Source organism: Tamandua tetradactyla, chromosome 4 (genome assembly GCF_023851605.1).
Source record: "Tamandua tetradactyla isolate mTamTet1 chromosome 4, mTamTet1.pri, whole genome shotgun sequence".
Classification (NCBI taxonomy): Eukaryota; Metazoa; Chordata; class Mammalia; order Pilosa; family Myrmecophagidae; genus Tamandua; species Tamandua tetradactyla.
Window position 1 is genome coordinate 90,487,968 of NC_135330.1, and position 14,180 is coordinate 90,502,147.

Sequence of the window (14,180 nt, forward strand, 5' to 3'; positions counted from 1 at the left end):
TCAAACTCTTCAAAATTTTTGAGGGGCCGAAAGTACTACCTAACTCATTTCATGAAGCTACGATCACTCAAATGTCCAAAAACAGGTAAAGATGCTCATAGAAAAGGTAAACTACAGACCAATCTCACCTAATGACATGTAGATGCAAAAATTCTCAACAAAATGCTAGGAAATCAAATCCAGAGCACATTTAAAGAATTTACACCATGAACAAGTGTAGGTTTATGCCAGGAATGCATGGGTGGTTTAACTACAATAAAATCAATCAATATAATACAGTAACTTAAGAAATCAAAAGGGAAAAAGTCACACAATCATCTTGAGTGATGCTGAAAAATTACTTGACAAAATTAAGCAACTTTTCTGATTAGAACACTTCAAAAGGTAGCAACTGATGGGGAACCTCCTCAGTATTACAAAGGGTATATATGAAACCCAAGTCCAGCCTCTTACTCAGTGAAGAGAAACTGGAAATCTCCCCCTATGATTCAGAATAAGTATGGGATGACATCTTTCACTATTACTATTCAACATTGGACTAGAATTTGTAGCTAGAGAAATCAGGCATGGTAAAAAAATAAAAGGCATCCAAATCAGAATAAAGGAGTATACTTTCATTAATTGTAGGTGACACACTGAGAAAATCCTGAAAGGCCCATGCAAAGGTTCTTGACGGTAATAAGTAATATTCATCAAAGTGGTAGGATACAAAATAAGTGTGCAAAACTCTGCAATGTTTTCTATGAACATGCAATGACCAACCTGAGGATTCAATAAAGGAAAAACATTCATTCAAGGTACCAACTAAAATAATCAAGTATCCGAATAAACTTAACCAGAGATGTAAAGTTCCTTCACACTTAATAAAACTTCTTAACATTGGCAAAATAAATCAAAGAGTATTTAAATAGGTGGAAAGATTTTCCCCTGCTCATGGAAAGGAAGGTCAAAGGTAGTTAGGATGTCATTTATACCCAAATTCATCTGCAGATTCATCACAATATTAACTCATCTTCAAATCGTCTACACTGAAGACTTGGAAAAGCAAATTATTAAATTCATTTGGAAGGGAAAATACATCAGATAGTGAAAAATTACCTTTTAAAGAGAACAAAATGACGAGGTTTAAAATTCCTGATTTTAAAGTGTATTATAAAGCCACAATTGTGGTGAAAACAGAATTGTACTTGAAACAAAGATAGAAGTATTGACCAGTGTAATCAAATCAAGAGTGTGGAAACAGACCACCAAGTCTATGGTCAGCTGGTATTTGACAAGGCCTCCAAATCATTTGAAATGGGACAGAATAATCTTTTCAATAAATAGGCACAGAGAGGGAAATATCAATAACCAAAAAATGAGAGGAGAACTTTACCTTACACCCTATACAAGGATTGACTCAAAGTGGATCAAAGATCTAAATACAAGAACCAGTATCATAAACACTTAGAAGAAAATATAGAGAAACATCTTCAAGACCTAGTAATAGGAGATAGGTTCCTAAACTTCACACCCAATGAAAGAAAAATAAATGGTAACACCTATAAAATCAAATGCTTCTGCACCTCAAAAACTTTGTCAAAAAAGTGAAGAGGCAGAGAGCTCAATGGGAGAAAATGTTTGGGATCATACATCAGAAAAGGTTTTCTAACTTGTACACATAAAGAAATCACACAACTCAACAACAAAAGAACAAACAACGCAATTATAAAATAGCCTAAGTATGCCTAGACAATTCTCCAAAGACCAAATGCAGATGGCTAAAGAGTGACAGAAGAGATACTCACTTTCAGTAGCTATAAGGGAAATGCCGATCAAGGTTACAGCGAGATATCACCTCACAGTTATAAAAATGGCTGCTATTAAACAAACCAGAAACTGCATATGTTGGAAGGTACCTGGAGAACATGCAATACTTCTGCACTTCTGCTGGGAATGTATAGTGTTACAGCTGCTATGGAAGGCAGTTTGCCTCTTCTTTAGAAAACCAATATAGTGTCACCTTATGACCTGGCAATACCACTATTCTGTATATACCCAGAAGAGCTGAAAGCAATGACACAAACAGATATTTACACACCAATGTATGGCTTATAGTAATGCCTAGATACATCCCAGAGTATGTCCAGTAGATAATTAAAAAGTATTGGAAAAGTCCCTTGGGATGGGAGAAAATGTATGGAACTATTAAGGTTTGCCACCCAAGAAACTCCTGATACTGTTCAAATATTAGGGACACCTAAGTCAAAAGGTCAAATCTGTTTCTTGAGGCTTGCTCTTATGAACCTTATTTATGTGGCAGAGAAGCTAAGCCTACCTGTAGTTATACCAAAGAGTTAGTCCCAGAGGACCTCTTTTGTTGTTCGGATGTGGCTTCCCACTCTAAAATCATTACCCTCTATCCTATGTGGGACATGATATCCAGTGGTGAAATTCTCCTTGGCAACATGGGATATGAATCCCAGGGATGAGTCTGGCCCTGGAACCATGGCATAAACATTGCCTTCCTGACAGTAAAAGGGGTGAAGGAATGTAACAATTAAGTTATCAGTGGCTGAGAGGGTTCATATAGAGTTGAGAAACTGTTCTGGAGAGTATGCTTATGCAAGCTTCAGCTAAATATTACTGTTATCAAGGTTTCCCAATAAAGCAATTCCTGTCAACTCTACAGAAGTACCAAGACCCTATCTGAGGTTCTACAAAAGTTTCATGCACTATGATTACTTTCCAGAAACCTACAAACTTCAAATGGATTCCCAGGCCAGATAAGTCCTGAAACTTGAGTAGCCAGCCTGTCCAAGAATATCCACTACATCCATCCCCCTCACCCATATTACTAACAGCCCTTCCCAATATGAAAAATTAGAATGGGCATGACCCAAATACCTATAAAGTTTGGGAAAAGTATCAAGGTAGAAGGCAGAAATGTAGCAGAGAATATAAGACTTAAGAAATGACTATGACTGCTGAATCATTATATTGATATTTCCTTAAGACTCCAATGTCCTCTGGCAGCTATAAGAAAAAAATAAAATTATGGAACTTTAACCCATACATAACTCTGACAACTGTTCTAAATCACTTCTTTCAATGTACTTAGAAATGTATTGCCTTTCTAAATGTATTATATTTCATAATTTTGAAAATGTTTAAAAATAAATCTCTAAATATAGGAAAATATGAAGAACAGAATTAGTATATAACTAAAAATCATTATAAAACAATTCCCCAAGAAGAATTTTACAAGACACATACAGAGAAAAAAGAGCTTTATTAATAATTATAGGCAAGAACATTAGTAACTGTTAGAATTCTAGTGAGGTATACTTTTCACAGAAAAAATTAATAAAGAAAATTATATATGCAAAATGGCATATTTTAATTTTGTTGTGAACTGGATTTACATATACAGCCTTATATAAGCACAGATGTTTATTTGCATATATATATTTATCATGCTAAATGTACATTACTGAATATTTGAGAAAATTACATCAAGAAAAATTAACCATATGCCTGGACCCATTATTTTCACTTTTGAACATTTATAAGGAAAAATTCCATATAAAGTGGGAATCCCATTCATATATACATATATATACATTTGTATATATGCATGCATTTTGATTTACATCTACATGCATATAACCATACAAATATTCACATAAACATGTACACATTCACATATGTGACTATATGCATATATACATGTGTATATAGATAAATGTATAAATATTAGAATGGATATGGATAATGAATGAAATAAGATTTTAAGTATATTACTCTATATAATTAGGCCAAATTTATGTAGTCAACAAGGTAAATATTGTTAAATAATATTACATACATGTGTGCTTCTAGAAATTATTGAGAAAGCATATTTCCAAAAAAGTAGTTAGAACAGAAGAAAAATATATCTTGTGTTATTCAAAATTAAAAGCTACATTAAGAGTTGGGAAATTATTTTATAAACATGGTGCTCTTAGTGTTTTTAAATAATGTTACAATCTTGTCTTCCTTGTTGTTTGCTAGCACCTGCAAATTTTGGGTATCTTCTGACATGGAGTGTTCTGTTTAATACTTCTGTGAAGTACAAATAAGGCTCAGCCAGAAGAAGTGAACTGGTCTAATATAAATTTATTAAGAATAGGTTGAAAAAAATTGCCTATGAGTTGTCTCCATAACAGTGGTAGCTTGGCTATTTATTGTATGTTGGCTTTCCATTACAGCAATACCTTTCTGAATATGAGGTCCATCCTCATGTCTTCTTTTTTTTTTTTTTTTTTTTTTTTTTTTAAAGAGAGAGGGAGGAAGGGAAGGAAAGACAGAGAAGGAAGGAAGGATGGAAGGAAGGAAGGGAGGAAGAAAGGGAAACATTTTTAAACATTTTCTTGTTTTATTATATTTTGTTTGTTTGTTTGTTTTTTACATGGGCTGGGGCCGGGAATCGAACCGGGGTCCTCCGGCACGGCAGGCAAGCACTCTTGCCCGCTGAGCCACCGCGGTCCGCCCTCATGTCTTCTTATTAGCTACCTTTTTAAAGGAGATTTACCTTCCCAAAACTTTCCTGAGGGCTTCAGCCACTTCTTTGTTTCTAAGACTGTAGATGAGGGGGTTGAGCATAGGAGTGACAATAGTGTAGAAAACTGAAACAATTTCATCCTGCTCAGCAGTATGATAGGCTTTAGGGAGAAAATATTTGATAATGGCTGTGCCATAGAAAAGAGATACCACAATCATATGGGAGGAACATGTAGCCAAAGCTTTCTTCATCCCTAAATTTGATCCTAACTTCAAAACAGAAGAAAGTATTTTTCCATAAGAGGCCATAATGGCAGATATTGGAATGAAGAAGAACACAACACCACTGATAAAAAGTCCATTTTCATAAAGAGATGTATCAGCACAAACTAGTTTCAGGAGAACTGGTACCTCACAAAAGAAATGATGGATTTCTCGGAAGGGGCAGTATGGGAGATTCAGGGTATATATGACATGGATCAAGGCATTGAACAGAGCAGCAATCCAAGTCCCTGCCACCATTAAGGCACAGACTGTAGGACGCATGAGAATTGAGTAATGGAGAGGGTGACATATAGCAACATAGCGGTCATAAGCCATGACTGATAAGAGAAGGCACTCTGATCCAAAAAGGGTCGTGAAAAGAATGAGCTGAATCCCACAGTTAATGAAGGAAATGGTATTCTTTCCAGACAGGTAATCTATGGCTATCTTGGGGACAATAGTGGAGCTGTATAAGAGGTCCATGAGGGAAAGTTGGCTGAGAAGAAAGTACATAGCAGTATGAAGTTGAGAGTCCAACCAAATGAGAATAATCATCATAATATTCCCAACAAGGGTCACAAGAAACATCAATAAGATGAGAGAAAAGAGGAGATTGGGGGCTTGAATGTGGTAAAATAGCCCCAGGAGAACAAAGTCAGTTCCAGTGGTCTGATTAGTCCATCTCCCCATTCTTCTCTTCCTAATTCATTATCCTGGAGAGATCAGACAAAATCTTTAATTTAACCACAAACTGGCCCAACTCTCACTTTACTTTGTGCCAACTTCATTATCTTTAGAGATATCAAGTAATTGTGCATATTTAGAGTGAAGCAAATGAACAAGAAATATAATCAGTATTTTTCCAAATGTGTTCTCTAAAAGAAAAAGCTCATTTAATTATTCTTTACTTTGAAATCAACATGGGTAAATTTTATTTTACTTTTTTTTCATTTGAAAGCTGAAAACAGACCATCAAACAGGGACAAGAGAAAACCCATTATAGAATCAGATGCCTTTTGTGGAGGACTCAGTAATTTAAATCCACATGTTGGGGCCCAGGTCAGTTTTTTTATGAAGCAGGCCTCTGATTGCTGGCAAAGCCACTTCAGAATAACCTTGAAGACATGGCCCCTTGGTCTCCTGTGAAATGAGGTCTGGTCTGGGTTGCACCTTATCTAATCCAACCTTAATGTGGGAAAGTTCTGCCTCTGCAGTTTCAAGCAAGATAATTGATATTCACTCTGTTCTCAAGAAAGAAATGTATCACTTTTCATTACATCAAGCACATTCTTATGTATTGCACTGCCTTATCTAGAACGCTATTGTTAAGCAGTATAAAATAAACTTGCACTGACTTCCCCCGGTCATTGTGTTCAGTCAGACGAACCACCTAGCCCCTGCTTTCTCTTAACTCTGTGTTGTGTTTTTTCTCAATCTTCCACTGCCCCTTCTGACATTGTTTGGACAGTTGCTTGAGCTAGACTCAGCATCCACATATGCAAAAGACTATTGATGATATGACAGACTACAAAAACAGTGGAAACAGTCAAGCAAAATCTGCAATTAGTGATATAATTTGGCCAGAGGGCTTGGTGAAGAACTTCATCAGCACTTAATACAAAAGACCTCCATAGTGAAGGGGAAAAAAGTACACTCTCTGAGGGGGAATAACCTAGTCTACAGAGCAGTAAAAGGAGATAATATCTACCAACTCATATACTAGTTTGTGCAAAGAATGAAGAGTACATTGGATGAATATGCTAATGTATAGGCATCAGATGTTCCTTGAAAAATGGGTCCCAGAAAACATGACATCTATTACAATATCAAAAAATGAATTTCACTTATCACAAAAAAATACTGGACTCTTTCCTCAAAAAGTGTAATCAGAGACATTGTCACAGTCTAGTGCTACTTCTTAGGGTTGAAAACATGTCCATCTATTATGATGCTCTATCTAGGAAGCTTCATATAATTCCACATAATTGACATTGATGCCTTAACAAGTATGTGCTTTGGTTTATAAGATTACAGAATTACATGAGCTATATTTATTTAAACATATGAAAGCTTATATATCAGTTAAGTAGTTCTAAAAAATATGTACTGAAACTTAAAAGAACTGATGATTAGAAAGTGTTTCAAAACATGGGGTGCAATCATTTCTTAAACACAGGGAAACACTTCACTGATAAAAATATATGAGTTCTGACTTGTATTTCAATAATGTAGTTGTTTACTTTAGAATTGTGTTTAAAAAGTTCATATGAAATGACCCTAAATAAACATAATTAAAATGTAAAGTACATACTATTTTAAAATGACAATATGCATATTTTTTTAAGTTTTATTTTCAGTTGATATTTTGAAAATTGAGTACTTATTTAACCTAATGAAACATTTTCTTCAAAGAAGACAACTCAATCAAAAATATAAAGTCCTTACCTCAGAATCCCTTTGAAATTTGTTCTTATACTTTCTTTACTCCCAGTGTTTGTGAAAGTATATGAATTTTGTTTCCAAAGTAAGGATGAAGAGAGTAAAATATGTTTGATAAGAAAATCAGAATAAGAGACATACAGAGCAGTTGAATTCCTGAGAGTGAATTATTTTTGTCTAAATATACTTACTTTACTCAGTATAAAGTAATATTTAAGGAATGGGGTCAGTCATTCTGAATCAGTGGCACTTGTGTCAATGAGAGAAATGCACATGTAAACTAGGTAAGATATAAGGAATACAAGATAGTTTATTATTAACAGACAATGTTGCCATACATTAGTCATTTCTAAGTTTGATGTACTCCACCCTACAAAAATGGTTTTAGCAAGGCATCCAGAGACTTAACACAGTCAATATGAATTTTGAAGATTGTTCTACTCTTAATTGCCAATTCTTCATCCTTTTCAAAAACTAACTTGATATATGATCCTCTAGAGTAACATGCCTTTAGGAAATAAATAGTTTTTTCTTGTTAGTGCATTCAAAAGTACAAATCCAAATGTAAAGAGGTAGACAAGGTCACATACTATGGTTTCAGTTCTAACATAAAATGCAACCTTATGTCATTCAATTATATTTCATATTGCTCCATAATTTGAAGAAAATATTGTTTTTCCTACCAATATATTGACATACAATTAATATATTACTACTTTTCAACAATGTATGTTTTGATCTTCAGAATCAGTTTACTCATTTGAAGTAACTGATAGGATCTCTGATTTTGAAGGCTCATAGGTCCATCCATCATTATCTCAACTAATTAACTTGTACATTTTTAAGTCCTATTCATAATAATTATGTTATATACAAAATTACTGTGCTTAAATGATACTGGGGTTGAAGAATCTGTTTTTGCCATGTATACTTTATTTTTCTCATACAAACATATCAACTTGTCATGAAATATTCAACTTAATAAATACAACTTTCTTCCAATTAAAGATTTTTAAACTAATTCTAATTTGAAAACATACAGGGGATTAAATGCCTTAAGTAAATATTTTTTCTGTCCATTTGGAAGTTATTCAATGACTATGAATTTTGATATATTTGTTTATATTTCCATGAGACACCATTTCTGCACTTGCTATTGAAGAAACACTGAAGGATGTATGGTATCAAACACAAGCAAAACTGATATGAAAGATCTGCTCAATTTCATTTATATTTATACTGACTCAGAAATTATAATTGTTTAATAGGTAGCATTATCTTTAGCTATGCTGCAGAAGCACAGCTGATAATATAGATTGAATTAGCTTTACATAAACAATAACAAATCATGCTTATTATCATTTGAAACTCTTTTGACTTAAAATATTTTAATAAATATTTCTAATTCCTTTTCAGAATTATTTAAGTATATTCTATCTTACCTTTTATATGTTATCTCAAAATATCACCAGAACTCTATTTATATAAAAAGAACTGCTGCGCAAATAATATCCAGATAAATTCTTCTTACTTTGATGTCAGGGTCATATATTACCAATGAACTAAGGAGGATAAGTGCAAAATGAAGTTTCCTACTACAGAGGTTTGGTCCAATTTATCATTCTACCTGCACTGCCTTCAGAGAAAATGTCCCTGGCTGCTCCTCTGTTCCCAGAGGCATACCAAGCACAATTTTTCCATTGTCCTTCAACTGCCCAAATTAAGCAAATGTGTTCCCATGGAAGTAAGCAACAAAAATAACAATCAGTCACATAAGCATTCATTTACCAGCATGCTAACTCCATCTGAGAACTGGAAAATTGCAGTGGTGATATCTCATGGCAGAATTGAACATTTGCTGCCTTGAATACAGAGTCAGTTGGCTTTAATCCTGGCTTCACCAAACATTACTGAATTCAGATATGCTACTTAACTTTTCTTTCCTCTGGTTCTTCATCTTCAAAATGAGAATTATATGGGTATGCATGTTACAGGGTTTTGTGGGTAAAAGGTGAATTGATTAATACAAATCTTGTGAAAGAGTGCCAGTTGTATGGCAGACATTAATGCTTTATACTTTAAGGATGAGTTTTCTGAATTTTCTGCACTGGTTTAATGAACAGTAAGAATTAATATATAATGTGTAGTTTTATTTGTCTAATAATCAAATATGAAAATTATAAACTTGTATAAGGATAAGCATAATTTCTTTAATTAATTGTGCATGTGACTGACAGTTTATTGAATATCAGATCTCTCTTTTAAGATTAATAAGAAATAGATAAATGATATATATGCACACTTTACTTTATACAAACACATATATATGTATATCATACATACATATACACTCACACAGAGATGGGCTTTAAATATATTAAGTGCCTTGCTCATTCTCATATTGAAATATCCATCACAATTTTCACTTGTTTGTGCATTAATGTAATTGAACACATTTCATTAAAGATTTCTGAGCATTCTCATCCCCTAAATATATCTAAACATTTTTTCTATGTAATGGAGACTGAGAGATATACAGCATCCCTAAGAATTGATTATGATTATCAGTGGACTCTCTGGCTGTGTATGGGATGCTAGCGAGGTTAGTTTGGGTGGAGCTGATTTTAAAATCCTTGTGAGTATATGATATTAAGCTAAAAACTTTCATTGAGTGTTTCTCACATCCAGAGGGAGTTATTTGGCTTTATCAATATATTATGTTATAAGACCTCCAAATAACTTCAAAAGGAGACACTGAGAATAATCTATGCATTTATCAAATATAAACGTTTCTTAATTTCAAACATAGAGGAAGTACTGAATCAAAAAACTGATCATAGATATCCACTTCAGCAACAGTGTTTGAGAGCCACACAATTTAAAACCTCACCAAAGGTTTTTGTACTATACTAAGAATATTTTACATCACATAATCAGAAACCAGGCCATCTGTTCTTTCCCTAAGCTTGTTGTGCAAGAACTATATAAAATATCTGGTGAAACCATACCAAATATTATCACAATAGTTATTAAAGCAAAGACAGAGTTTGAAAACAATTATTGAATTTAATTGTCCTTTTTATCCAGTTATAACCAGCATTACTTATTTAGTAATTAAGACCCACTAGGCTTTAAAATATAATTAGTCCAAAAATACATTAGAATTTTCTTGAGGAAAAGTGAAGATTTTTCTATTATTTTTTTATTGTTCAAATATTGGAAGAAGAATTTTCTACTGAAGATTCTTTTACATTAAATAAGCATAAATTATATATATCAAAGCACTTGTAATATAAGAATCTAACTTCATGCAAAGGGTTATCTCTTGCCAGGTGCAGTCACTTCCAAAAAGGTCTCACTTCATAGTTTCTTGGGAAATGGAAACTAGAAACTGCATTTCTCATTATCTCATTCTCTTTAGAGTTCATGTTTGTCTTCTATTGTAGAGGAGGATTTCCCATGGTTTGAAGATTGCAAGGAAAGAAAATGAGCTATTTTCTGAAGAAGGTAGATGCATGGACAATATCAATAACTATACTGGTATTGATGTCCTTGCTTTATTTATTGTAAATATTAACAGGTAATTTTATCTCTGGAAACTTCAGAATATAAATGAGCCAGTGCCATTTGGTTACTAAATCCTTTCAATGTATTGTATACATAGATCTCTCAATATTTAGAAACTTCTATGTTTGTATTGAGTGAAAATACTATCAGATGAATTAAAGAATTTCCAAAGTAAGACACTAAGAGGGTTGTAAAACAATATGTTGCATAAAAGAAAAAAAAGAGTTGAACTGCTGAAATAATCATTATCTGCATTTATTCCCTCCTCCATTTTTGGTCCAATACAATTGGTGCTCCATTTTTTCTAATGCATATTTCTCCCTTCTTGCTCATTTATCTTTTATGACTTGCAATAATTATTTTTACATTCTTCTGTAGAAAATTTTAGAAACATTCTGCTCTGTTAAGTAAAAAATTATCAAGTTTTACATATGATGCTGGAAAAAATTGGATCTTAAAATATGAAATGGTCATTCCATTTCCATTTATGAACTTATTCTATTCAGTAAAATGAGAATCTATGAAGACCATTTTTAAATTTATTTATTTATTTAAAAAATTATCAAACCAAATAAAACATCAACATATATAATCAGCAATTCACAATATCATCACTTAGTTGCATATTCATCATTTCCTAGAACATTTGCATTAATCCAGAAAAAGAAATAAGAAGACAATAGAAAAAGAAATAAAATGAATACAGAAATGAAAAAACAGATTATACCTACCATACCCCTTACCCCTCACTTTCATTGCTCACTAGAATTTCAAACTAAATTTATTTTAGCATTTGTTCCCCCTATTATTTATTTTTATTCCATATGTTCTACTCCTTTGTTGACAAGGTAGATAAAAGGAGCATCAGACACAACGTTTTCACTATCACACAGTCACATTGTGAAAGCTATATCATTATTCAATCATCCGCAAGAAACACGGCTACTGGAACACAGCTCTACATTTTCAGGCAGTTCCCTCCAGCCTCTCCATTAATTCTTGAATAACAAGATGATATCTACTTTATGCATAAGAATAACCTCCAGGATAACCTATCAACTCTGTTTGGAATCTCTCAGCCATTGACACTTTGTCTCATTTCATTCTTCCCCCTTTTGGTTGAGAAGGTTTTCTCAATCCCTTGATGCTGAGCTTCAGCTCACTCTATGATCTCTGTCCCATGTTGCCAGGAAGGTCCACACCCCTAGGAGTCCTGTCCTACATAGACAGGGGAAGGGTGGTGAAATTGCTTGTTGTGTTGGCTGGAGAGAGAGAGACCACATCTGAGCAACAAAAGAGGCTCTCTTGGGGGTGACCCTTAGGCCTAAATTTTGAGTAGACTTGACCTATCCTTTTGGGGTTAAGTTTCATATGAACAAACCCCAAGCCTGGGGGCTCAGCCTATAGCTTTGGTTGTCCACACTGCTTGTGAGAATATCAAGAATTCAACTTGTGGAGGTTGAATTTTCCCCCGTTCTCACCATACCCCAAAGGGGGCTTTGCAAATACTTTTCCACTCACTGATCGAATCCCTCTGGGATACATTGGGGCCTCTCTCTGGACAAACCAACAAAATCTCATGTCCTACCTGAGATTCCAAGTACTTATGTTGTTCAAACTATCTACATAAGTTATATTAGGAAATGCACTAATCAAAATATAAATTTTGTAAGAAATATTTTTTGCTTTAGTCTCACACATACAGTGACATTTTAAAATATTAATTACCATCTATTTTCAGCACCCTGCAATAATGACATGCCTTTGTTCTTCCTCATGCAAATATATTTTTAAAATTTGTACATTTAGTCACTATTATTATAAACTCTAGGCATTCCTAGATTATACCATTTCAATCTTTAACATCTATCTTTCTTTCTGATTTCATTTATGTCCCCAGCCCACCTCCATCATTCTCACGTGCAGCTTCATTCAGTGTTTTAACATAATTATATTACAGTTAGGTAGTATTGTGCTGTCCATTTATGAGTTTTTGTATCCAGTCCTGTTGCACAGTCTGTATACTTTCAGCTCCAATTACCCAATATCTTACCCTATTTCTATCTCCTGATGGTCTCTGTTACCAATGAAATATTCCAAGTTTATTCACTAATGTCAGTTCATATCAGTGAGGCCATATAGTATTTGTCCTTTTGTTTTTGGGTAGTCTCACTCAGCATAATGTTCTCAAGGTCCATCCATGTTGTTACATGCTTCATAACTTTATTCTGTCTTAAAGCTGCATAATATTCCATCGTATGTATATACCACAGTTTGTTTAGCCACTCATCTGTTGATGGATATTTTGGCTGTTTCCATCTCTTTGCAATTGTAAATAATGCTGCTATAAACATTGGTGTGCAATGTCTGTTTGTGTCTTTGCCCTTACATCCTCTGAGTAGATACCTAGCAATTGTATTGCTGGGTCATATGGCAATTCTATATTCAGCTTTTTGAGGAAATGCCAAACTGCCTTCCACAGTGGTTGCACCATTTGGCATTTCCACCAACAGTGAATAAGTGTGCCTCTTTCTCCACATCCTCTCCAGCACTTGTCATTTTCTGTTTTGTTGATAATGGTCATTCTGATGCCTGTGAGATGATATCTCATTGTGGTTTTGATTTGCATTTCTTTAATGGCCAGGAACGTTGAGCATCTTTTCATGTGCCTTTTGGCCATTTGTATTTCCTCTTCTGAGAAGTGTCTGTTCAAGTCTGTTTCCCAGTTTGTAATTGGATTGGCTGTCTTTTTGTTATCAAGTTGAACAATCTCTTTATAAATTCTGGATACCAGACTTTCATCTGATATGTCATTTCCAAATATTGTCTCCCATTGTGTAGGCTGTCTTTTTACTTTCCTGATGAAGTTCTTTGATGCACAAAAGTGTTTAATTTTGAGGAGTTCCCATTTATTTATTTCTTTTTTCAGTTCTCTTGCTTTGGGTGTAAAGTCTATAAAACCACCTACAATTATAAGATTTATAAGATATTTCCCTACATTTTCCTCTAACTGTTTTATGGTCTTAGACCTAATGTTCAGATCTTTGATCCATTTTGAGTTAACTTTTGTATAGGGTGTGAGATATGGGTCCTCTTTCATTCTTTTGCATATGGATATCCAGTGTTCTAGGCATCACTGATTGAAGAGACTGTTCTGTCCCAGGTGAGTTGGCTTGACTTCCTTATCAAAGATCAAATGTCCATAGATGAGAGGGTCTATATATGAACACTCTATTCGATTCCATTGGTCCATATATCTATCTTTATGCCAGTACCATGATGTTTTGACCACTGTGGCTTCATAATATGCTTTAAAGTCAGGCAGTGTGAGACTTCCAGCTTCGTTTTTTTCTTCAAGATTCTTTTAGCAATTAGGGGCATCCTGCCCT

General features: G+C 33.9%; 1 protein-coding gene across 1 annotated transcript; it reads right to left on the reverse strand.

Annotated features, from left to right (window-relative positions):
• Positions 1–4,548: 4,548 nt before the first annotated feature.
• Positions 4,549–5,475, reverse strand: LOC143680360 (olfactory receptor 2M5-like). Its single transcript, XM_077156835.1, has one exon. It carries the CDS (start codon positions 5,473–5,475, stop codon positions 4,549–4,551), a length of 927 nt encoding a protein of 308 aa, XP_077012950.1.
• Positions 5,476–14,180: the final 8,705 nt, after the last annotated feature.

Coding starts and splice junctions, on each gene's coding strand:
- LOC143680360 (XM_077156835.1), bottom strand. CDS start 5,475: ATGGGGAGATGGACTAATCAGACCACTGGAACTGACTTTGTTCTCCTG.